At 42.8% G+C, this 25,676-nt stretch overlaps 1 protein-coding gene across 1 annotated transcript in view; it reads left to right on the top strand.

Annotated features, from left to right (window-relative positions):
* The first annotated feature begins 1,778 nt into the window (after window positions 1–1,778).
* Window positions 1,779–25,676, top strand: part of tsnare1 (T-SNARE Domain Containing 1) — a 75,614-nt gene continuing 51,716 nt past the window's right edge. Inside the window, exons 1-2 of the mRNA XM_035629649.2 lie at window positions 1,779–1,859; window positions 21,456–21,563. Of these exons, the coding sequence (XP_035485542.2) occupies window positions 21,479–21,563 (85 nt within the window). The 5' untranslated portion in view covers window positions 1,779–1,859; window positions 21,456–21,478. The remainder of the gene's footprint in view (window positions 1,860–21,455; window positions 21,564–25,676) is intronic.

Here is a 25,676-nt window from a genome sequence, read left to right as displayed (position 1 = left end):
ACTGTACAGAACAATCCAGAGTTGTAAATGTATGTAATGTGTAAAACGATCACTTTTCACACATGATTCTTTTGGTGCGTTCAGACAGTGAGCGGTTACAGAACATCGCAGACGTCCAATGTATTTCCACAGCCGAGCAGAGCGGACTGGACTTTGTTAATTGTTTGCAGTTTGACAGGATTAATTCAGCAGTTTCACAAACTTTAGCCACATGTGACTAGTGGACTTTGTTAAAATGTGTCATACACACTCACCTGTTCTGTCCTTTGTGGCTCAAGGGTGTTTCAGCCAAAAGAGTCCCCCGGTGTACAAGCACCCATTTAAAGGTCCCGGGAGGGACCAAGTGGGAGGATCGGAGAGGGGGGATTTGGGCAGTAGGTTGTATTTTCATAATTCATTGTAATTATGGTTGGGAATATATTTGTGAAGGAAAAGTAGGTGGAAGGGAGTTTATGTTTTGTGTGAATATTATTTTATTGCTTTCTTGAATTCTGCATGATAGTTTTGCCAAGTGAGAAGAAACTAGGAACACCTACAGGTGTTAGCATCCAATATGGCTAACAGGGACACAGGATTAAAAGGCGGCCATTTTACCATCTGTCTGTGTAAAATGGCGGGTGGGTTCCCCTCCATCGTCGTGACTTCTGTTTTACAGTTTCATCCAGCTGCTGAAGGGTCATTCTAACACCACGGTACAGTACAGACATGTTTAGTCCAGGTTATGACTGTAACAGACGTCTGCTGTCAACACGGTGTGGCTCCACAGTGGAGATCCCCAGACGGCAGAGAGGGAGTGTGAGTGTCTTCTTTTTTCTCTTTTTTTACACCAAATATTTTGGTTACTTGCAATATATGTTTATAAAATACCCCACTCTATCTAAGGTATAATATTTAATATGACAGGCCTCCTCCACAGGGAGTCATGCTCAGCAATTGTTCTGCCCTGAGGCAGTTTATCTTATTTGAGTTAAATTCTGAATTTGCATTTCATTCAGTCATCATCACACATAGTAAACAAAGTCTAAACAGTCTTCGCCTGAAATTATGACTGAACATTATTATTATTATTTCAACTATTGTATATCTGTCAGAGCTATAGATCATCTCATATTTATCTTGAGACCCGGCTGATGTAAAGTAAGATGTTCTATCAATGCATGCTGATATAATGCTTATTTTATAATATTGCTATTTATTATTTCCTATAATGTTAACTATTGTTTCATCTATCTTTTTTACTGAAGGGATAATTTGAATCAATCAACATTCAAATAGTAAATATTGTTAATTAAAACGACTCTGGCCAAAAAAAGAGTCACCTTGCCTGACGTTGTTCTTCCAAAAATCGTAAGAGTAAGACAATATGTGCAATAGTTGCTTGATATTGTTAAAGTTGTTGTTAATGATATTCCATGTGTTTAGTGGTTAATTACATGGTGGTCATAGAATAAACAAAACATGAATAATATAAATATCTGTATATATATTACACATTTATAGTTACATATATTCACGTGTGGGCATTCTACATATAGAATATACTGATTATATAGAAATATTGAATATTCTATTAAGTATACATTAAACATATTATTATTATTATTATTATTATGAATAATACATTAATGATGATAATAATAATATATAAATACTATTAGGTATTTTAACCAACACAGGATCTCTCCTGGAGTGAAACTCCATCTTGTCAACTACAAATCCCAGAGATCCTAGCGAGGCCTCGTCTGGTCATATGACCCAGCAGCCTGAGCAGGTGGTTCGCTCGTGGTCATATGATGTTGTTAGCCGACGCTGAGGAGCAGCATCATCTGAACTGAATCACACTCTCCCTGCGTTGAAAGGTAAAAGATGGAGGAGAATCCTTTTCCTCCTTTTCCCACTCCTCCGCTTCTCTGCCTCGTGTGACGGACGCTGCAGTCTCACACAGAGGGAGGAGGAGGGGAGCAGAGAGGGGGATGGGGAGGAGGAGAAGAAGAAGAGGTGGGAGGAAGGGATGAGGGGAGTGGGAGGCCATTGGTGATTCCTCTCCGTTGCTTTCTGTAGACAACAGGGAAGCACAGATGTTTGCTCCGGGTAAATCTGTGAAACCTCCAGGCTGTGTGAGGATGGCGTGTCTTTGGATGGATGTCAGAGCGTTGGATTTATGCAGGGATCTGATAGAGAGGAGGGAGGGGTGGAAATATGAGACAGTAGTTCCTCTTTCATTAAGAGATGTATTATGTTGTTCTTCTGGCAGGAGGACAGACATGGATGATTCCTCAGTTTTCTTTATCCTCCCTGTGTCTAAACCTGGTTTAAGCTTGAGGGTTTTTCATCTCTTTCGTGTTTTTATTTCATCTTCTATGCTGGAGGGGCAAGGAGGCGTTTCACTGACTGCTCCGATGTGCATGTGATTAAGACTCAAATTAAGTACAGTAAATAAATAAATAAATAGATAAACAAAATTCTGGTGTAAAAGCTTGAAAAGCACAACATATGTAGACGTACACGATAAGCTTTACATTACTTTTGGGGGTGTTATAGTTCATACTTGTACAGTACTGTATGGGATTACTGAACAACACTTAACTTCTGATTCAAGATGAAAAGGAGGGAAGCTAACCAAAAGCCAACTCACCATTGAGTGAAATCCAGTTTAGGATCAATCTGAAAGATTTATCGTTCGCTTTCGAGCAGGGAAGATTACACAAGTAACAAAGACGCTTGACAACAATCGCATAAAGCAGATATGTAGAATGGGACACTCTCATAAGCTACATAGAGCTTGAGATTAGGGGCCCGAATACTAACAGACAGTATTAAAAATACCAAGTGCATATATGTACAGTAACATTTACAACCTACAAAACATCTCAAACCAATAAGACTGACCCTGAGGCACTGAAACTAGAAAGACTTAGAAGCTTAAGAAGCTACTAGACGGTCCCTAGACATTTATTTCATCAGTCAAGGTGAAATACAGTGATTCAAATGTGTGAATGATTGTGAATGTTGCTTACATGTGGCTCCCATTCAGAACTGCCATCCACTGTGCTGTTTGTACAAATACATGATGAGCATTTAAGTCCTGTGTGTCGATTATTAGCTTTTGTTTGGTATTGTGTGATGTGTATTTCAGAGGTGACGACATTAAGAGCAGTTCTGACTCCATGACCCCAGTATGAATGCGTCGCCATGACAACTATGCAAATTGAGGAGATGATTGATTGATTTGGATCTGAGAGAATCTCTGTCGATGTTTTAGTGATGGAGCGGCACCGTGGAGCAGAGGTCAGCGCGGTCGGAACTTCTGGGTTTGAAACTGTGTCGTTGGTGGGATTTCTCCTCCCACAGTCCAAAGACATGTAGCATAGGTTCATTAGTGACTCGTAACTGTCCCCGGTGTTGTGAATGGTAGTTTGTCTCTTCATGTCGGACCTGTGACGGGCCGGCGACCTGACGAGGGTGAACCTCGCCTCTCACCAAATGTTCGCAAGGACGACCCACAAAGGATAGACAGGGTAGCTAACGGATCGATGGTGGATTTTAGTGATCCACTGACCGTTCACCTGAGACCTGCACACCTCTACATGTATATAAAGGGGCAGAGCAAAGTAAGTGACAGGTAAATACATTTGAAACAAAATCAGCTGGTGTACATTGTCCAAACTACAAACCAGCAAAAAGCTCAGGTACTTCGAAGGTCATGATAATGGGGGCGTATCCACACACGGCGTCTGCCACGGAACTTCCATTTTGTAGTCGTGACTACAGTGATTGGGTGTTGGGTTAATCTACACACAATAAACACTGTGTTATTCACAAGGGCGATTGAGACGGAGGGCAAGACGGACATTTGAATTGTTGCCACGTCGGCAGAGAGGCAAGAACTGAGGTTCTGAAGAGGGAGCTGAGCCTGGAGGTTAAACTCTCTGACTTCACCACGACAACAATCACCTACGGTCACGAGCTGTGGCGCGCGACCAAAAGACTGAAATTAAAAGTGTCTGTAATGACTTTCCTTTGTGCCGAAAGGATCCACTTGAGGCCTTTTTTGATAAAGGTGCTAATTCTTGGACACATTCCTTTTAGAGGATGTCTAGTCCCGTCCGACTGGAAGGAGCTCCAGGTCACACTAAAGCCTTGACCTCTGCCCAGGAGGAGCTGTAGGATGTGGCAGGGAAGGTCCGGAGGTCTGATCTGTTACCCTTACCTTTGGAGGTGGTCCGGTCTGAGCCGAGTTTCTCCTACCATCCCCACAGTCGGGTTACTACCCTACAATCTCTGGTGACTGTGCAAGTGAGCCCATGTGAGAATACAGCAGGAGAATCTCCAGAGATTTCACAGTGAGCGAGTGGGAGCGTTGATGACTGTAAACAGAAACCAAGTGCTTCCTGAAGCAGAGTTATCGGAGCCGCCTGCTGGTGTGAACACGTCCGACTCCAGACGATCTCCAGCTGCGCTCGACACATGATGTGAACGTCAGTCTTCCCGAGAATGTCCGGACGCGGTTCTGTGGACATTTGTGTCTGGAAGCGGCTTCAGAGTCACGATCTCATGTGTAAATGAATGAACACACACCGATGTGTCATGTCTGAATGTGTACGCTACAACGATGTGGGGAACCAGTTTCAACCAGATACTTTAGTGGAGCATAAACTGTTGCATAGATACAAAATATCAAATAAAAGTGTCTTTGTTGTTGTGGTTCTGATTGGCCTGTCAAAGTAAAGATGAGCAGTGTACATATATTCTCCCTCGGTCTGTGTGTGTGTGCGTTAGATGTATCTTTTCAGCGTATGAGAGATCATTTTTTAATATAATGCCCATCATAACGTAATGAACTGCCATCCAATTTACGTTGCACAATTCATGTTTACTGGAGCACAAACCCATTTTGGACACTCCCCAAGCTTTTCTCCTACAAGACCTCTGGCCAAATAAAAAATCTACATTGCGTTGGCAGATTGCCATGAAAAAAATTCTAGAGCAAATTCATCTTAGGTACAAGATAAACTCTTTTCATTAGAATGATCCCACGGCCTTTTTCACTTGTTATTATGTTGTCTGTTGTGTGCGAAGCCGGAATATTGTGGAAGTTTAATAAACCTTGGAGCCCCTAGCAGAGCTTCTACACCCTTAGTCTTGTTATGACACAAACAGCGCTGTAGAGAGTGGAAACGGTGTCTTTTGTGCCAGTTCGGAAATTATGGAGAAAATGAGCAAAGGTAGCGACATCTAATAGCTTCAGTAAGTGGCTTGAACGCTGGATGGCATCGACTTAGGTCAGGGAGGAAAGAAAGGGAAAGGACGACTTTTTGTTTTTCTGGATTTAATTTGTGAAGGGGAAACAAGAGGGGCCTGTGCCGCCCGACGATAACAAGGCCGTGCTCCGTGCAGCGTGAATAATGGCCGGACAGAGGTTCAGACATCATTAGAATAATCAGTCCTGATGCGGACGGAGATGCATGACGATGCAGGAGAGGCCTCCTGTTGGCTGATAGAGCTCTAATTAAGATGCTGCTGGTGCAGCGTTCTGACACACTGTGACAACCTCATCGCTTTGTCTTTGGTTTTTAATGCTCATTGCTTCGTCCAAATGGGCCATTTACATTTCCTTCACCTTTATTTTATTCACAAGACTTCCCTTTTTTGGAAGGGGGTTGGTGGATTGTGTGTGTTCTGTTGCGGTGAAGCTCTCGAAGACACTTTTGTTTTGAGCAACTCAAGACTTTCAGGGTTTTTTAATGTTTCTGTCATGTGATGGTGTGTTTTCCCACTTTGCTGATTCAGAACAGTTGAGCTGCAGCTCATCGCCGCCACAGAGCATTTCAGCATGTTTGAGGGTTTTATCGTATTCCGCTATACTCATCTCGCCTTGTCTGCCAGATTGGAAACCCCCATTGATCATATCAGAATGGCTAAGTAATTGATTGCTACTGGTTATTAACCTCCCAGAACTTTGGACCTGCTCGCCAGCCACCGACAACAGCCTGTAATCAGTCACAAATGGCAGCCACTAATGAAATTAGTTCCCGGTTCTGCCTCGCAACTTTGTTTGTTCCACAAAGTATTGGCAAGGGCACATAGAGATGCCGTGGTTTACCGTCCCTGGAGAACGGAGCGATAGCACAACAGCATGCGGATAATGAGCTGCTCTGTCTCTTTGTAATTACTCACGTTTCTGACCGAAATATAAAGATGAGAACAATGGAAAAGTTCAACTTACAAGAATTCGTTTAATTTGAGTTGTTTGCTCCTCATTTATAGCCATAATTATTAGATTCATATTGGGAACTGTCTGGCTCCTCTGCTGCTAGAGGACTGTATTTGAAAATGCATTTGTTGCTCATTTTCAGGAACTTTTCCCATCAGCCACCTAATAAAATATCTGGAGAATGTCCAGCAGAACCCATGTGAGAATACAGCAGGACATTCTCCAGAAAGTTCACAGCAAGTGAGACAAAGATGCTGCTTTCTGCAGCAGAACTATTGTCATGTCCTGCCTCCTGCCTGCCACAGGATATTCCAGGAAATGTTTCTGTTTGACATGAACGTGTGTGACTCCGATTACTTTCATCATGGCAAACTCTGGAAAATGGCCAGGCCCATATTTTAGGCCATTTTTTTTAGAGTGGATATAAAAGGATATAAAATATTTACCTTTTGACTCATAAAGGCCCAGTTGGTGTTAGTTCTAGTTCCAGTTTAACTTTAAATTATTTCAATCAAATATTTTATAGAACCCAGGATTTCTCATTTACACAACATCAGAGAAATTGCACTAGAAAACAAAGACCATAACCTGGTTTCATAAGGGCATGTTAATGTAATGCATTGGATTCAAACTAAACTAGAAAAAAAGCCTATATGTCTTCTTTTCACCTGTTAAACGGCAGTAAAACAGCATATGACTCTGTTTCTGTTCTTCTTCTTCTAAAGGTGATGCAAATATATACTGGGTCTGATAAAATATTTAGACTGCTCTGTGGCCTGCTACATATGAGCCTGATACAACTGGCCTGGTAGAGTTGCTTTTGTCATTTTGTTGTCATTATTTTTTTCAAAGCCTTCTTCCGCATCGTCCACCACATTCTGCTGAGCCAGTTCATTGGAGGTATTCCATGCAGATTACTCCGGGTTCTCTGAGTTTATCAGTCAGCCGAAGCAGCCCGGTCGCGTCCCAAAAGCATGGGCACATGAGCGCCGGCCACTGTGTTTGGGAAATGTCTCTGATTATCTTGTCACAACCAGAGAGTGAAATCCTTCCCAGTCCGCCTTAGTTGAGGCTCGACGCAGACTCATCTAATTATCTAGTTCAACAATTTGGCTTCGTGACATGAAATCTGAATATTAAGGAAACTAAAGAGAAGGTCATCCCTGTGTGTGTGTGTGCGTGCGCGTGTGTGTGTGTGTGCGTGCATGTGCGTGCATGTGTGTGCGTGTGTGCGTGTGTGTGTGTGTGTGTGTGTGTGTGTGTGCGTGTGTGTGTGTGTGCGTGCACACCACAATCGGGATTGTGTAGCCATGGTGACGGCTGTGAGGCTGTGAGAAAGTAACCTCCAGGAAGTCATAGCCGCGGGGTGAAGCATATGTGGCATGAGGATGGCACCAGAAGGCCGCGTCACGGATGTCCAGTTGGCCATCTGTCGTAGTGCTGCAGCCGGGGCCAGGAAGCCCCCCCCCCCCCCCCCCCCCGAAACCACACAGTAAGAACGGCATTTCCAAAATGCCAAGGCCCGGGACAGCGCTCGCTTCCCCCCGGGGAGCTCCTCTGCACTTCCCGGACACTGAGCTTTGAGATGCTCGCAGTGGGACTCCCAGAAAACATCCTTGACTGGAGTGACAAATCCGTGCGGTGCATTTGTTGGTTGCAGAATGAGATCACTAGAGTGGAAAGCAAACCACAGCATGGCTCACTCAGCGGCCAAAGATCATTACTCTTCCTTATCTCGGGCCAAGTCCTTGGGCTACCCCTCTGCACTCCAAACAGGGAGCCCATTACCAGACCGTGTCTCCGTGGGCCTGTCCAATGGGCCTGAGGAGGCTCATTGGCATTCGGCTGCTGGTGCGATGTTATAGCCGCGACATATCTGTCCTTCTGTTGGTCCAGTGTGCTCTTGGGTTTCTTGTGACAGACATCGAGGCTTTGTTTCAGTTTGAAGGTATCAGACAGATACAACAGGACACCGAGGACGGTGTGGTAATAATGTCTTGATGCCCTTGGGACAATAATGTTGTGAGGTTCATGGATAGTGGGCTTTAGGGTTCAATGTTAAAGTGTCAAGGTTTTAAGTTTCAGTTTTACAGTTACTGTTTCTCATGTACCAAATATTCTCTGATCTTTTTAAAAGTGTAAACCAAGGAGATTAAACTGTAATATATAATTTTTATCAATAACTAGCATAAAGTAATTAGTCTAATATTTTAGGATAGATATAAACAATGATTAGGTTTAGCCACACTAGTTGTGTGGTTCTGAGGATGGCAGTGTTGGGAGGCACTCTGACCCAGTAATATCTATATTGAATTTTACACCACTGCTAAAATCTCACAAGAGTTACCTTTACATAGATATCAAGATTATTCATATAGGTGTATTTCCAGAGAAATTCTCTCTTCATTTGGGCGATGTCATTTTCCAGCAGGGACGTGCAAAAGTGGGCTAGTGCTTGTTAACAAACTCAGGCTGTCATAGCTTCTCATTAGCTTCAGTTTTTCTGGTTGGTAGTTAAAATGGCATAAATATTCCAATTACAGGTAAATGTTATTTTTTTACTAAAGTCGAACAACAAACTTTGTGCTTCTGTTCAAACCAAAACTCTGTCTGACATCGAGTTGTGATTTTATGCTTCAGCCTTTACGTACAAAACATGCATCTTCTGGTTCTTCCCTTTTCCTCCTTCAAGGGGCCACAATTCTAAAAATACATTCAGCTTTGATAGCTGTTGAATAGCCTGACTTGAGATATTACTGTAGGTATGCGGTGCTCGTTACACATCCCTGAGGTAACATAATGGCTACTTCTTCAAAGGTCAGATGAAAAGTCTCCTGCACGCTGCACTGTCCTACAGAGAAAGGCCACCGACTGGGAGAGGCAGGCCGGAGAAAACCAGAGCAGAAGACTTCTTAAACACAGATTAGAGGGGATTTTGTGGAATTACGGTGGAGTTTCCCCTTAAGGACCGTCACCTGCTCCTGTGCCACATTCGTATGCAGGCAGGCAGCGGCGGAGGCAGAAAACTCTCGTCCTGCCATTGACAATCCAATCAAATAAGTGCAGAGGGAGGACAACCTTTTTGGTCCTTTCAAACAAATGAGAGCCGCGTGGCGCTCAAGGTCACCTTTAACCGAAGCCTTCCCCCGTCTCGCTGTGGGACATGTGGGTGTTAGTGATAATCACCAGGCTGAACTGTGTGTATTGTGTCGGACACCTGCCTCGCTAATAAAGATTCAGCTGATTCCTTTCAGAAACAACAAGCTCAAATCCTTCCTATGATCAGACCTTATTGTTCAGCACTGAAATAATCAGACGGGTTATAAGATACAAGATACTTTGATAAAGAATTTGTATCCTTCACTTTTTGAGCAGTAGTTAAAGTAAAAGATTTAACTTGTATCTATTCTCTGATTGATAGTGACCAATAGGAAAGTGGCAAATGACAACCATTTGGTTCTTCTTTTGCAAATCATAACTTTGCTCCCCGAGTTTTAGTTTGAGTAGTTCCGTCTCTGACATGATTGCTTTCCCCACCATCAGATGATCAGATACCCAATCTCTTAAAACCACGCGTTTTCCTGAGATTAGTTATATTTCATTACTTTTCCAGTACCGGTGCGTGAAGGATTCACACATTGTGTCTCCATTAAAACGGAAACACTGCTGCTTTCTTTTTTGTTCAAGATGATAAAGTTTGAAAATCTTTGAAATTACATTTCTTTAATCTTTGACTGAATCTCACTTTGTCTCCAGTGCCCCTGCAATCATAATACTGCCAGACAAATTGAATATTGCCTTTTTTTCCCATCATCACCCATCTCCATTTGAACGAGGGAAGTCTTCTTCTTTTCTAAAAAAAACGATTTTGATTATTTTAGAGCCAGAGTAAAGTAAAGGCAATTTACGGAGACTTTTTTCAATCATGTCCCAGAAGATGCAGGAGGTGGAGATACTGTTCACTGACTGAGAGCTGATGCACTTCTACAGTAAAAAGTTGACGTCACATCAATCTTATTCCACGGAAAATATTGAATCATTAAGAATGTCGACCTTCTGATCTGCACCAATTGTCCTGGAAGTAGAAATACATTTTGTTGGTTGAATAAAGGACTCGACCCCGTCCCCACCGCGCCACGACCTTCAGGGGATAAACCTTTTATACCCTGTATTGGCATAAAGAATCAAAACTCTGCATCCTTCATTTCCCATTAAGTATCTTGTTAGAGTCATTAGACCTGTTACTGAGCATTGTTATATTGAGTTGGTTAAGTAACAAGAATCCCAATACTTTCACCTGAATGGAGACATGAATGCGAGCTTTTAATAAATGGATAAACATGCCACACTGACTAATTCATCCTCAGGTAGATAGTTAAGTTCCCCTGTTTTCCCAAGGGAATATATTTGAGCTGAAGTGTTCAGTTTTTCACTCACAGTCCAAAACTGAGGTTAGACAATGAACTGAATGAAATACGTATATGAAACTGAACTTCAAGAGTTAAACTGTGACTTTAAACAGCAAGTGAATGGAATTGTTTCATTAACTGTCACATGGAACAAAAGAGTCCATCTCCGCAGGGATCAAGACAAAAACACCGGTGGCGCGTTGGTTTAAAGAAGCAAATCTTTACCACAAGCCACAGTCAAACTGCTCTGTTGATGGATCTTTTACTGTCCTTTCTCGTAGCGTGTTAGTGAACAGTTGACGCACGGGAATGTTTAGTTTTTTTAATAATGGAAGACTTTCCTTTCAATCATATCCGCCTCTGTTTTTTAGTTTGAAACATTACAGTCCCTGCACAGGCAAGGCCGCCTCGCTCGGCATTGTCTCCTCTGGTGAAGGTGTCTCTTTCGCCTTATCAGCTCCCAGACAGAGCAGCCATCGCCATGGTTTCCTAACCCAATTAAAAGAGGCTACTCCAATTAGAGAGTGGAGTGGACTTGGATGCGATAGGTTGGGAGCACCGAGACCCTGGCCCTCGCCGAGTTGGCTGGCAACCGCCTCGCCAGTCCCCGACACGTCGGAGCGCTGCACTTTGGTTTCTTAATTCTCCTCGTCTAGACAGGCCATCTGAAACTGCAGCCGGCTGCGGGAACTTTTATTGTGCCCACAGGTTGGAGCTCCTGCTGCCAAATTGACATTGCAGAGATCCGGACAGTAAATATGTGATAACATGTTTGTGGCTGTTTGCGGATATATATTATCATTGTGGCGTCGATGCGATTAAACCTGGGCTGGATCCATAGATGATCAATGTGGCGTTGTGACAAATCCTGCACGCCGACAGTGTGAGCTAGCGACGGCGGAGCGGCGTGTTCCACCTCCCTTCCTCCCTCAGCGTTATGTATTGAGCCAGAACTGCTGTTCGTGTTTGCCTTCCTAAGGCCAGAGCTGTGACAGAGAACAAACACAGATAACGAACCTTTGTGTTCCATCAAAACCTCCCCTCCAACCGTTTTTTTGCTTCATCCTCGCCAATCCACACATAAAACGGCTGAAGAACAGAAAGCCGACGCAGACGGAGCGGGTCTTGTTGAAACAGTGAGGGGACCTGGGGGGGAGGGGGGGGGGAACACACGCCGCATCATTACTGTATGTGACCATCAGCGAGTTTCTCTCTGTAGCATCACTGCTGACATTGTTTGTTGTTGTTGATGAACTCCGGAGGCGTTTGAGCAAAGATACGATAGACAAACTAACTGAAATGAATAAGCAGCATGATGAGATATTGATCATTTAAGTGATCCTGCCACGGGGCAATGGTCATTCAGTACATTTCCTTTTGTATGGAAAAGGTCCATCTACCACCAGTGGCTTATGAAATGTAAACTATCAATATCGTACCCGACCGATGAGACGTTAACTGTGATGATCGGCTCTTTCCTCATTTCTTTTAGCTCTATTATGCAGTTTGGTGGAGTAGAACACAATGACGTGCTTCTGTTTCATGAGGGGATCACAACAGGTTTGATTGATTGATTGATTATCTCCCGGTCGACACTCCTCCGTCTCAGACGACATTTGCATGAAGTGGAACATTTCGGAGATTTCTCATTGTCACGCTGCCGCTTCCTGCCCCGTGAGCTTCTTGACCTGTGGGTAGTTTATTTCCCGATGAATCACATCACATCACAGCGGCCATGACTGGACATTTTGGTGCCTCCGGCCAGACATTCAGTGGTTCCTCTAAGGGGATTGATCACGTCATATAATCACAATTATATTCAGTTTATAATATCTTATTATTTCAAATGTAAGCAATCGACTCGACTTTCGTCATCAACATCTGACAATGTGTGTTACATGTGCACTTGTCACTGTTACGTCCTCCTGGTCAGAAGATGACAGGGAAGCCTGGTTACTAATATCATTGGTGAGGAGAGAAAACCCTTGACCGGACTGAGGGGTGGTGTGGTGGACCCCTGAACAAACCCTTTGAAAGGTGTGAATGCTTGGTGGACGTATCTAAGTGATAATGGGCACAGAATGGACTGTCCAATCAATAATAATCAATCAATAATCAATAATGTAATCAATCAATTCATATTATTTTTCATTGCTGTACTTTAAAAGTAGCCGAGAGCATGTTTGAAACCCCGGCCTACTGGCGCAGTAGCCTGTCCTCAATCTGGCAGATATCGTAATTATTTGCAAACCTTTAATTACCATGCTGGTCATTTTAGTACTTTAGTATCTATTTCGCCATCAAAAAAGGAAGAAAAATGTCTCAGCTTTGATCATTTTCTGTGAATGCCAGACGGGCTTATATGTACGTAGCAGTATTGGTTGACGTCTGCCATGAACCCGTGAGCAAACAAACAGTAAATGAAATAATGGAATCAAGTTAAAGAACCAGAAAACCCAACTGACAACCCAACAGATGACCAGAGTTCAATGTTAGATCAAAGTTGAAACAGGAAATATTCAAGAGGCAGCTGTGGGAGAATCCTGAAGCAGAACACGAGGGGGGGTTTATGTTGTCGTCTCCAACCGGCGAGAGGGAAGATTGCAACAGTCAAACAAGTTCCTCCCACACAGGCGAGTGTGGAACCTCTCGAGTAAACTTGGGGGTTCTTAAGAGTCTGTCTCCCTACAACACAGTTCTTCACCGGAGGACTTGTGGGCTGAGATGCTCGGTGGACGTGCACCTTCTGTCTCCACCAGGACGAAGTCTTGACCCTGTGGTCAACTGTACCAGAACACACTGGGGATGTTAAACTGTACAGGATATCCCATCTGTGTCACCCTGCCCCTGTAAGGGACTGAATGGACTTCTTTGACTTCCTGAACTTGTTTTTTCTCTTGTCTCTTTGGACTTCAGATTTATTTACTGTCTTGCTTGATTGCCTCCCCCTCCCTGCAGTAGTGTCTCCTCTGTGTCCTCTGTCTCTGTGCTCTTCGGCTGCTCATCTGTTCATGTCCCTGGTTTTTGCTTGTGCTCTAGTTTGTCTCAGAGAGTTCAGCTCCACTGCGTCTGTTGTTGTTCTGCACCGTTTCCTCCTGTTTGTCTAGTTTAGTGCGTCTGATCTGCTCCGTGGTGATCCCTTCATCTCCACTACGGTCTTTGTACATTTCCTTTCCTTTTACCTGCCTACCAGAGACTGTAAGACTGTGGTATTTATGGAATATTATTTACTGCACTGGTCGTGTAAAACCTTAACAATCTGGCTTTGAAAACAACTCTAGATCTCCCAGGAGGGGGGAGGGAGGGGGCCGGACTCGCTCGTGAGCCATTTTGGAGAAAGCTTGTGTCTCTTTGTTGTTGTGTGATTTTACTGACCAGGCGCGAACCACGAGGCACTAACCACGAGGCGCTAACCACGAGGCGCTAACCCCTCTCTAAAGGTGCTGGACTCGCAGTTGTGTGGTCATCACCATTCTTTTGTTGTTTTCAATTTACAGAGCCGGAGCACACAGCTAACGGACCGCCAGGAAATATTTGCTTGATTTTTTACAAAAACGTGTACTGCTTAAAAAACGCTTACTGACCCTTTAACTAAAAACATGCTCCTAGTTTTATATACATCTAACCCCAATTGAATCTCCAGTGTTTAGACACAAATGCAAAGCCGTCATTCCAGGAACAAACATCTGTCTTAATACCAGATAGCACACAATCAATACGCTTTCGTAAGACCCTCTGGTCAAGACCCTCTGGTCAAGACCCTCTGTCTAAGACCCTCCCTTTGGTGTGGCATCAAACTGTCACACCAAACTACAGTGAAAAATAGAGAGTGGAGACAAAGAGGAGAGAGCATGTGACGGCTCCGCCCTGATGGCAGGTGCCACTGGAAGGTAAAGCTGAGGCAGAGTTTAGTTATGGAATAGAATGAGGTGATTTATCTCAATAATGACACCTTTTTGTGTGACAAGGCAATTTCACTGCCCAGAGGTGTTTTCTCTCCTTCTTTCTCCTCCTCTTCCTCCTTCTCCTCTTCCTCCTCCTCTTCCTCTCCCTCCTCCTCCACCTCCTCTTCCTCCTTCTCCTCTTCCTCTCCCTCCTCCTCCACCTCCTCCTCCTCCTCTCCCTCCTCCTCCCCCTCCTCCTCTCCCTCTTTCTCCTCTTCCTCCTCCTCCTCTTCCTCCCCCTCCTCTTCCTCCTCCTCCTCCTCCTCCTCTTCCTCTCCCTCCTCTTTCTCGTCCTCCTCCTCTCGGGCTGAAGGTTGTTTTCAAAGGGAGCCAGTACTGATGGAAAGGCCCAAGATCAGCCTGGCGACGAGGGAGGAGGCTTTAGTAAACACACAGGAGCAATCCTTAAGTTTGGCTGTGTCAGCTGAAAGGGTGACAATAAGAAGAGGGGATGAGAGAGAGAGAGAGAGAGAGAGAGAGAGAGAGAGAGAGAGAGAGAGAGAGAGAGAGAGAGAGAGAGAGAGAGAGAGAGAGAGAGAGAGAGAGAGAGAGAGAGAGAGAGAGAGAGAGAGAGAGAGAGAGAGAGAGAGAGAGAGAGAGAGAGAGAGAGAGAGAGAGAGAGAGAGAGAGAGAGAGAGAGAGAGAGAGAGAGAGAGAGAGAGAGAGAGAGAGAGAGAGAGAGAGAGAGAGACTGTCTTTCGGTCCATCTCTTTCTGAAGGAGTTCCTGTTGAGGGCTGAGCCTCAGAACACGCTGCCTTTTGATTTCCAGCCTTCCCTTTGATGCTTTAATACCAATGTGCCATGTGTCTGCATGTCTGCGCCGTGCGCATCAGAAAGCAATCGAACAACAACACCACTTCGCGGCGTATCGGCAAAACATCCTTTCATTCTAATCTCAAATTACAGGCGGGCAGTCGGCCTGGAATATGCAGCCATAGGGTTCTGGAGCGGCGTATATACAGTGAGCTGCATTCTGGGTATTTCACGAGCGAATCCAGAGCCTTCTGTACTGTCACAGAGCTGCTCGACTCGCCGGAGGCTACAGATCTAACATGAGCATCATCGCAGCACGTTGTGGAATATGGAATGATTCCAACAGACATTTCTGGGTTGGCAAATGAATCGTGTCCAACACATTTAGATATCCAGTGACCTGATGGAGTCACTTAATTGAAGTGTGTGTGTGTGTGTGTGTGTGTGTGTGTGTGTGTGTGTGTGTCAGTGTGTAGATTGTGTCAGATTATATATACATTACTTGATTACATTTGGATTATGTCTTTCAAATATGGCTATTTTAAAAATCCTGAGTAAATAAAATGATTTTTTAAAATATATATATAAATCAATGCTGAATATGTTAATTTTTTTCAATGTTTAAAGAGATTTAAAGAGAAAATTTGTGGAACTCAAAATGTGGTGCTTTCGAACATTTTTTTTGTATAAGGTTCAATCATTTCAAGTATTTTTCAAAGTAATCCAAAGTATTCAGATTAGATAACATTGTTTTTGTAATCCAATGGATTACTTTACTGATTACAAAAATTGCCATGTAATTTGTAATCTGTACCTGATTCAATTTCAAAGTAATCTGACCCGACTAGTATTTTATTCATATTAAAAACTGACTGCTCAGTGTGTCCTGGATTCTCCTGCTGAGAAACTCGTTGAAGTGATTTGGTACCTTTCAAGACGCGATAACGCTCAGTTCATTTAGAAGGTGGTTTAACAAAAACAACATTATAACTCTCTCCCCATCCTAAATGTGAGGCATGTTGAGTCGTTCTGTAAATTACAGGCAGGCTGCCATCTGTTGCTTTTCCCTTTTGATGCACACAGCAACAAAACTCCATACAGCCCAACCTAACAACCAATCAGCAGTCAGCTTGCACTCGGGTCTTTTGTGTGGGCTTTTGATTTGATACAGAAGTGCAGTCGGCACTGGAGAGAGAAGCACTGACATGATGGAGAATTCAAAGCGACGGGTCACAGGTGCAGACCAGCAGATGCTCAGAGCGTCGCACTTTGGCTTTAATCAGATGATTTCAGATTGAATGAGAGCAGGATGTAAATACTGTTGGAGGATAGGTGCAGCTTGGATGTTTGATGCCAAAGGTTCTTTTCATCAGGTTGGAGATATCGGTGGTGACAGAAATGATCTCACATTGACATCTTCAGAACTACAAGTCAAAACTAGTTCAATATAATGTGAACGCTACAAAACCACTTAGGAATGTTGCATGAACCACGTTTCTTTCCCTGTTGCTCTCATTGTAGCAGCATTGCATGTACTGTTTGGAACATAAGGGAATGATTATTAACACTTCGTGGACTTGGATCACATCCTTCACTCGGGAGCAGACAAGTCGACAGCACTTCTCCTGGCAGTGCCGGCTATCGGCTGGCACTGAACCGCACCATGGGAAACACCCACGCACCGGCTCCAGGCCCCTGGGCGACACATGATGCACGTCCAAACACCGACACTGTGTATCTGCCCACCGGACACACGGCACACACCTCCACAAACAAAGATGTTTTCTGAAATAGCATCAATCCAGCTAACATGGATCATGTAGTCCACTCGTACATCATCACACGACCCAGTGTTACGTGTTACAGCCAGTTTGTATTCAAATGATGTAAATCACTTTAAACAGCAGAACATGGTTAAATATAAAAAGTATTGAATAACAGATAACAAGTGATGATATCAGCTGTCAAAAAAAGAAGCCATATCTGTCGAACCTTGACACACACACACACACACACACACACACACACACACACACACACCCGCCTCAGGTTGGCCCTGCTTGTTTGAGATAAATGCAGCATTTGTGTCCAGGGTGTCGGCTTATTTCTGCTCAGTTGCTCTGGCTAAGCTCAGCCTTGTGCTGCTGATAGTGACAGCTGTGAAAGGAGTGGGGGACTGAATGAGAACCAGTGGGGGCGGTGAGTAGCTGTGCATCCCGTCACTCTCGCCCTGCCAGGCCCGTCCCGCCGTGTCACACAGGAGTGCACACCGCTCCGCCCCCTCCGCCCTGTTCACCAGTGAGGGCCGAGGACGCTCGTGGTTTATAAGTGACATCTCATCTGCCAGAAATACCTTCACCAAGCACAATTTTCAAAAATATGTGTTTGGGTTTTATTTGTTTTGCTCAAACATTTCAGGGTTAGTTGATTTTTGTTTTATTCTTTCTATACACACATTATACTGTATGTCCCTTGAATCAACTTTGTATAAGTATATATATATATATATATGTACATATATATATATATATATATATATATATATACTGCTCAAAAACATCAGAACTTGATAAACAAATTATTTGAATTGTAAAGTCTTCACTGAGTTACTTTGTAGAATTGTTGAGAGCAAAATGACGTAACAACGGTCCATGGAAACCAAAATCATCCACCCGTTTTGATTCAAAATCACCGAAAATCAAAGTAAAAAAAAACTTAAAGACAAAGCTGTGGGATTAATAATTGTACACAGTGACGTAGGGTGCGATGATCTGTGTGTGTGCGTGCGTGGACACGGATGTGCAGCCATGAGTGTGCATCTCGTGTGCCGTGGGTCCAGCGATGTGAGACAGTCACTGGGCTTGAAATCAGGCGGAGTGAAGATTGTTTAGAGACTGCCAGAAGTAATTAATCTCCCTTCTCTATGAAAATTAATTGGATTAAATGTTCTTTTGGCCCAGTGAATCTCTCCGCCTGTGATGTGTGGACGGCGACTCTCATGGCGGCTCGTCTGTCCCACTTCGTGCCCATTATGCCGATCCTATGGGCTGGATTCACTGGCTCCGCCGACGACAATGGGCAGCACCCTGACTCTGTGTAATCACATTCTCCTGCTCGTCTTTCACGGTCGGGGGAAAGAGCATTGGCCACTTCGCCGCCACTATCACACTCTGACTTCTAAAAGCGATGCCGAGGCGCCGAGGGACATTTTGTTGACTCGAGTGTCAGCTGCGCGTCTCGTGGCCGCGGGTTAAACACATGTTCACCATGAGTTGACCTTTTTCAGCAGAATGCAGATGAGTATTCTGTACCTCACTGTAATCTCCTCGTGTGACTGGGGTTATATAAAAAAGGATGACTCCAACATATTTGCAGGTTCCTGCGCCCTTCTGCTAACACAGGACACGTAGCAGTGCTCCTGCAGCAATACAAATATATGTCAGATAATAAGGCTCTGAAATTATTACTAACATATTCGTCGTGTCTGAGGCCGATTTAGTCACGCTCAAACATTTAAAAAGACTAAATGTGTGGCCCCCTGTAGCGGCCCCTCGGAGGACGTAGTGTTCACCGTGCCACAGACACGGAGAACGGAAAGCTGGTGATTCTCTTCCTCTTGGAGCTTCGCCCGGTGTGGAGCTTAAAGGATGTTCAACATGTTGGGGAACGATTGTAGTTCCTGTCTGTTTGAGATTACATTGTTAGATGCATGTCTGTCTGTATGTTGGCTGCAGAGCCAGATTCTGGATTTTATGGTTTACATAAAAACAGGAAGCAGGTTAAAACAGGTAACTTGGATCTCGAAGAAAAAAACTATCTACCAACACCTTCCACATTAGAAAAAAAAATTGTAAAGCTTATTTAAAAAATGAATTTTGCACTAGACACATGTCATTTCTGTGCCTTTGTTGGTGCGTCTTCATGTACATGCTTGGTCCAAAAAACACACACGCCAATATATCTCCACAAAATTATTCCCAATTATATCACTTCATATGATAAGTGAAATCATTAAGAATTCAATCTGAAGTCAGAAAATGGAATCATGCATAGATCAGAAGGGCATCCTATAGTACATGTCCTAAAGCGTGTATGTGTGTTTCATAAACCTTTATGATCATAAGGTAGGAATAATAATAATAAACAATAATAAATAAGCCCAAATACACTATTTCAAACCTATTTAGATTAAGCAATCATTTCTATCCAAGTGGTGTAAATGACATCATTACAAAATGATATTATTATAATATATATTGGACACGCTATACATCGCTTCTCCAACGTCTTTCATTCCAACATATAATGTTTTTCCAACATGAAATCGTTGCACAGGAAACAAATCGTAATTACCTAGATCAAATTTTTACCAATAATTGGATCCGTAAGCTATGATTAATGTTTACTACAGGAAAGTTTGGCTGGACCACTTTCCTGTTAACCTTCGTTTTCTCTTTCAAAAATCCAATTCAGAATAAGCCGGACTTTTCCTTTTAGCATCAATTAGAGTAGGTGTCATGCTGACACTAGCATCATTTTTTCATTTCAGTGATTATTCAAAACAAATGATTCCCGCTTCTGTATTCTGTTAATTGTTATAAATTATTATAATAATTTTTCTACCAATAATGTGGTGCATTCTGTTGGAGAAGGCAATCTCCATCTCCATCTAAACCTTTTTAAATGTAAACAATGTCTTGATCAGGCATCCGTCAGAAACAGGCAAGAATGGCAGAGCTAATAGATTCACCACCACCATTCCCCCTGCTTATTGTAGACATTTTTCACAGCAGATATTTTTGATTAATCATAACAAGAGGAGCACAACTGAAACCAAAAGAATAACATTCTACTAATTGTCCCGGAAAAAAATTAACAGCCAAAATTTGGCATGGATTGGATTGACATGGATTCCACACAATTTTGGAAACATCACATTGTTTCTTCACATTCGTCTGCTGCTCCATCTCCTGTTCAACCACCAACCAAAGATTTTACTGGATTCTCATCTGGAGACTGGGGAGGTCGCTGAAGTTCACTGAACTCACTGTCAATGTTCATTAAAAACCAGTTTGAGAGTTTTGCTTTGCGGCGTGGAGCATTATGGTGCCGGGAGTAGCCATTAGAAGATGGGTAATGAAAAGGTGAACATGGTCAGCAACAATTCTCTGATGGACTGTGACTCTGAAATGGTGATTGATAAGAAACAACTTTCCTCAGACCCCTACAGTTCCACCAGCTGCAGCCTGGACTGTCTGGACACAATTTGTCTCCATGGATTTGTGTTGTTGATTTCAGATTCTGCTCTTCTGGTGGTCTGGTGGTCTTCTGCCCTTGAAACCATTTGCCTCCAGTTTCCGCGTGTTGGGAATTCCGCGTGTCAGATAAACGCTCCTCACAGTTTCAGAGGGTGGTTCCCCCGAGTCACCGCAGTCTGTCTGTCAGCTCGAACTAGTCTGGTTATACTCCTTTGACTTCTTAATCAATAAGGGTTTTTTTCTGCCCACTGAACTGCTGCTCATTAAACTTTAGAGATTGTCGTGTCCCAGGAGTCTCATCCGTCTCAGAATTACACTCACCAGCCTGTCTGGCACCAACAATCATGTCACGTTTGAAAAAGTCACTGCGATTCCCATTTGCGATTGTTTGATATGAACACTAATTGAAGCTCCTGACCTGTGTCTGAAAGATGTGACGCACTGCACTGCTGCCACATGATGGGCTGTTTGGATAACTGCATGGATACGTATGTGAGTCAGTCAGTCAGTCATTGTGAGTGCTCCTATAATGAAAGAAACAAACTAATATGGTCCCCATTGACAAAACTGGGATTATTTGGTGCACATACAGCAGCTAGAAAATGACATTTGAGATCCAAAAAGATTTTGTCACAGGTTTTATAAGACATAGGTCATTTGCTTGGGAGGAAACAGTCCTGAGAGGGAAGCTTGCTTAGTGAAAAAAATCAAACTGTTGTTTCACAGTTCTGCTAAAACCTCCATTTCCAGCCCTACTGATGCCATCTCCAACAAATGTCTACTAAAGCATTATACAAATCATGTTCACTTCACCTACGGTTACATTGGAAGAGCAAAGTGAGTATAAATGTTCTCTTGTGGTTTCTTCCTCCCCAGGTGCAGTTGCCGCGTCACCAACCATGTCATATGGGTCCATTGACGGAGGCGCTTTTGGCAGTCGCAACCCGTTTGGAGGTCCTGCGAGACAAGGCTACCAGCTCGTAGGTGAGGACGAGTATTAACTTCTTCATGGTCAATGGTCAATCAAAATGTAATTGTTGCTTCCCTTTTGAGAGGTCATATGTGCAGCATCTTCCAACAATTTAAGGTTCTCGCTTTAGATTTGGGGGAATATAACAATTACTGAAATGATTCTCCTCTACCGCCCTCTACAGAGCATGTACAGTATGTCACACGATGGATTTGGCAGTAAAGCTAAATAATATATATGCCGCCTGTAGCTACCACCTCTGTGATGACATATTACACATTTGTATGATGCTATTAGTAGTCAGACCATAATGGAAAAAATGAATGAATTAAAGTAAATGAATAATAAATACAAAGGTAGATAAATAAATTACATTAAAAGAAATGTCAATTTACATTGACAATTAATGCCTACATGTAATAATTTTGATATATCTTCTTCATGAATGTAATGTCCTTAATTTATCTATTAAGTTGTAAATTTCCCCCAAAAAAATGATGTTTTCATTGCCGTTTTGCAGATCCTGTAGACTCAGTATGAATAATTTGTGGTGCCAGTTTTGCAACAGTTTAAATACATTCAATGAGAACATTTTAATCTTCCAAACTGTGTGGGCTATTGCAGAACAATTGCAATAAGTTAAAACTCACTGTGAAGCTCCATGATGTTTGGGGTGTGACTGGTTGACAGGACCCAAAAAGCAGAAGTTGGAGAAGGCAGGCTACCGTCTATGGGTACATGCTATAAGGATATAACCATAATAGTATGTGTATAGCACAAAATGACACACTGACAGCTATATGTTTTTATTTTGTTGGTGTTTGAGGAAATATTTGCTCTAATTGTGTGTGTTTAATGTTCTGTGAGTGTTTGAGCATTTTGCAAACCAAATGTGTCTTTTTGGACATTTTCTAACATTTTGGACAGTTAATGGTTTTGAAAATGTGTTTTCAGAGTTGACAAAGTCTTCAAGCATTTGAGAAAAGCTGAAATATTCATTGCATGTCAACACTGTGTTTCAATGAAAGTTTCCATCAGTTTTTAAGCCGTCGCTTCCTTATTGCAACTTATAAGCAAGTAATCAGTCAGGTGTTCCAGCCATCAGAAACACATTTATTATTCATTAAGAAATGAATAATTCAAGCAATCAACACTACATGTACATGAGTACGATTACACAAACAAATATGCAGAAAAGTGCAAGAAAAAGTGCTGCACAAACAAAGTTCCCACTGTTTATGTGACACTTTTCCAATGTTAGTTTATACACATACATTTGCATGGACCACATGGTGTGTGTGTGTGTGTGTGTGTGTGTGTGTGTGTGTGTGTGTGTGTGTGTGTGTGTGTGTGTGTGTGTGTGTGTGTGTGTGTGTGTGTGTGTGTGTGTGTGTGTGTGTGTGTGTGTGTGTGTGTGTGTGTGTGTGTGTGTGTGTGTGTGTGTGTGTGTGTGTGTGTGTGTGTGTGTGTGTGTGTATATAGAGGTCACAGGTTTTCATAAGGGTTAATCAGTGTGAGCAGCAGCTTCATTGGATTTGATCCTCGTTGCTTGGAGCAAGACGGAACCCTTGAGACAAAATATGTTCCCAGACAAACAGGTGGTGTGTGCATGAGTCTGTCTGAGAGAGAGAGTAGGGATACAGCTATTGAATAAGAGCAAGAAATACTAATTCATATATTCATATTTCATTTTGAGAACATAATACATTTATTTTAATGTTGCACTCAGGCTGCTTCTGTGCAAATCTTCTGCTCTCTTCTGACCCAACCAATAGAAAACAAGGTACGATATGTTATTTTAATGGTGCGATTACTTTTTTTCAGATTTAAAGTCATATTTGCATCATGGGGATACATCTGTGATACTATGCTTGGCTTTGTTAATTACACAAAATTACAAGAATTATTAGACAAAATGAAAAAAAACTAATTTTTAAAAGCATACTGGTAAGCATAACTATGAATTGCTTTTTCTTTTTTGAATTCCACATTGACTTGTATCAGATGTTGTGCTGGATGAGTTGATCTGTGAACATTTGGGTAGTTTTCAAAGCTGCAGCTCTCAACCTTGGTTGGAGGACCATTGGTTTTCAGATAGATTAGTCTGCTGACTGGTTAAGTTGACCGGCCATTGCAGCCTCCAGTCAACACATCCCCAAAGACACCAGATAACTCTTATACCCTGAGGGTCGACGTCGTTCATGGTTATGACTGTGTAGAGTTGTGTACTTCAGAACGCGGCAGCTTTAGCCTGGCTTCTCTCCATCGGCTCTCTGCTTGGTTTTTGATTGATTATAACATTTTACTGATCCCTTTTAAAGCGCGCCACATGTTGACCCCATATGAGGCATCTCGCAGCCTTAGATCCTCGGGCAGCGTCCGTCTGGCCGTTCGATGTCGTGGCTTGAGTCTAAAGGTGACCGTGCTTGTGCCATCAGGAGGCTTTCAGATTCAGCCACTTCTATTAAATCCTTTCTTATGACCCAGTTTTACTTGCTGTAATGTTTTTTTAATCTTTTTATTTTCATTTAATTTATCTTTTGTGTTCTGTTGCTTCTCTTCTTCTATTCATATGTGTTTGCTTTTACGCAATGCCGTACTTTTCTTTTTTTGTTGTTCTCAGTCTTTTTTGTATTTTCTGCTTCTATGTGGTGTTGTCATCTTATTGCTTTTATTCCTTTCTCCTCATTAGTGTGAGTGCAGTTTTGAGACTGCCCCTGAGTGGCCTGTGTGTGCTTTGTGTGTCAAAGCACTTTGTATACCCTGTTTTTAAAAGGTACAATATAAATAACGCTCTTTCTTGACAGAAAGCACCTTGAAAGTCCGAGTGCCAAACTAAGGTTTTCATGTACACAATGGCATACCTTGGACTTCTTTGGAAAGGGAGCAGATAATGTTAAATAATTGTCATGGAATCTTTCCAACTGTGAGTCACATAACACTGTCTATATGGAAAAATAACTTTTACATCTGGAACCATGAGCTACTTAAAATTGCTCTTTTCTATAGATGTGAAATGTCATTGGTTGTTCCTCCACTTGGGTCCAGACTAAAAGTCACTGGCTGTGTCCGAAATCACCCACTCGTTCACGACCACCCACTCACTATCTAGGGAATTGTTATGTGGCGGACTACATAGTGCACTATAGAGTGAGTGGGGTGGTTTCGGTCACAGCCACTGTAATCTTGAAAGCTTCTCATGTAGCACCCTCATCAGGTGAAACCTTTGATTTTCCCAGTACCTTGGTTTATGATCAAATACTCATGACATCCTCACCGGCCTCATCTGTACTCCATGTTAAATTATTAAGCTAACCTGCTGCTAACCTGTTAAACTAAGATGTTAAAGAGGGTTAACATTATAACTGCTTATTTTAACTATAGTTTCCTAGACTGTGGTCATAAGTTTGATTGTCGTTCAAGATGGAATGGAATGGTATTTCCTTGTGTAGCTGTTGGATGTTGTTATTTTTGCATTGGATGAGAGGACTTTAACTGTGTAAAACTTGATTATCATGTTGTTTTTTTATTGTTTGTCACTGGAGTGATTGCTGAGCATGTGTGCAGCAGCAATCACAACCTCAGGCAATTTATGAAAAAGCTCAAATTGCAGAGCACAAAATGTGGTGCAGCGCATTTCGTCTGTCCCTGCAAAACGAATGTCCTTATCCGTCGGCTTCCTACCGTGCATTTCTAGCAGCATATACCAAATGTACATTTGTACCAATCTTGTCTGGCACTCAAGGGGAGTAATTGGCACAAGTCATTATGCTGCTGTTCATATTCACCGTGAAGGGAAGAGGAAGGATGTGACAGAGTAAAACAAACCCCCACATTCACTTTTTGTCTCCCGACTCCGGCATATACTGTATTTCGTATGTGTGCCGTGAAATACTCCCTTTTCACTCTGACTGACAATCAGACAATCTCCCCCACTCTCATTGTGGGCAGACAGACGAGGGACTCACCAGAAGAAGGGGTCTTTAATCACAGTGAAGATGAAGGGTGTGAGTGGTGGTGGTTGGGGGTATTGAGCAGAAGCCTGTCAGATTTGCCATTTGTTGCTCGTGCTGATCTCAAGGAGAGCTCAGGAAATGATCAAAGCCCAGGTTAAGTCTCTAATAGAG

The sequence above is a fragment of the Scophthalmus maximus genome, chromosome 1, assembly GCF_022379125.1.
Source record: "Scophthalmus maximus strain ysfricsl-2021 chromosome 1, ASM2237912v1, whole genome shotgun sequence".
NCBI classification, from domain to species: domain Eukaryota; kingdom Metazoa; phylum Chordata; class Actinopteri; order Pleuronectiformes; family Scophthalmidae; genus Scophthalmus; species Scophthalmus maximus.
Note: the sequence above shows the minus strand (reverse complement) of the source record. Positions and strands in the feature narration are given on the sequence as shown.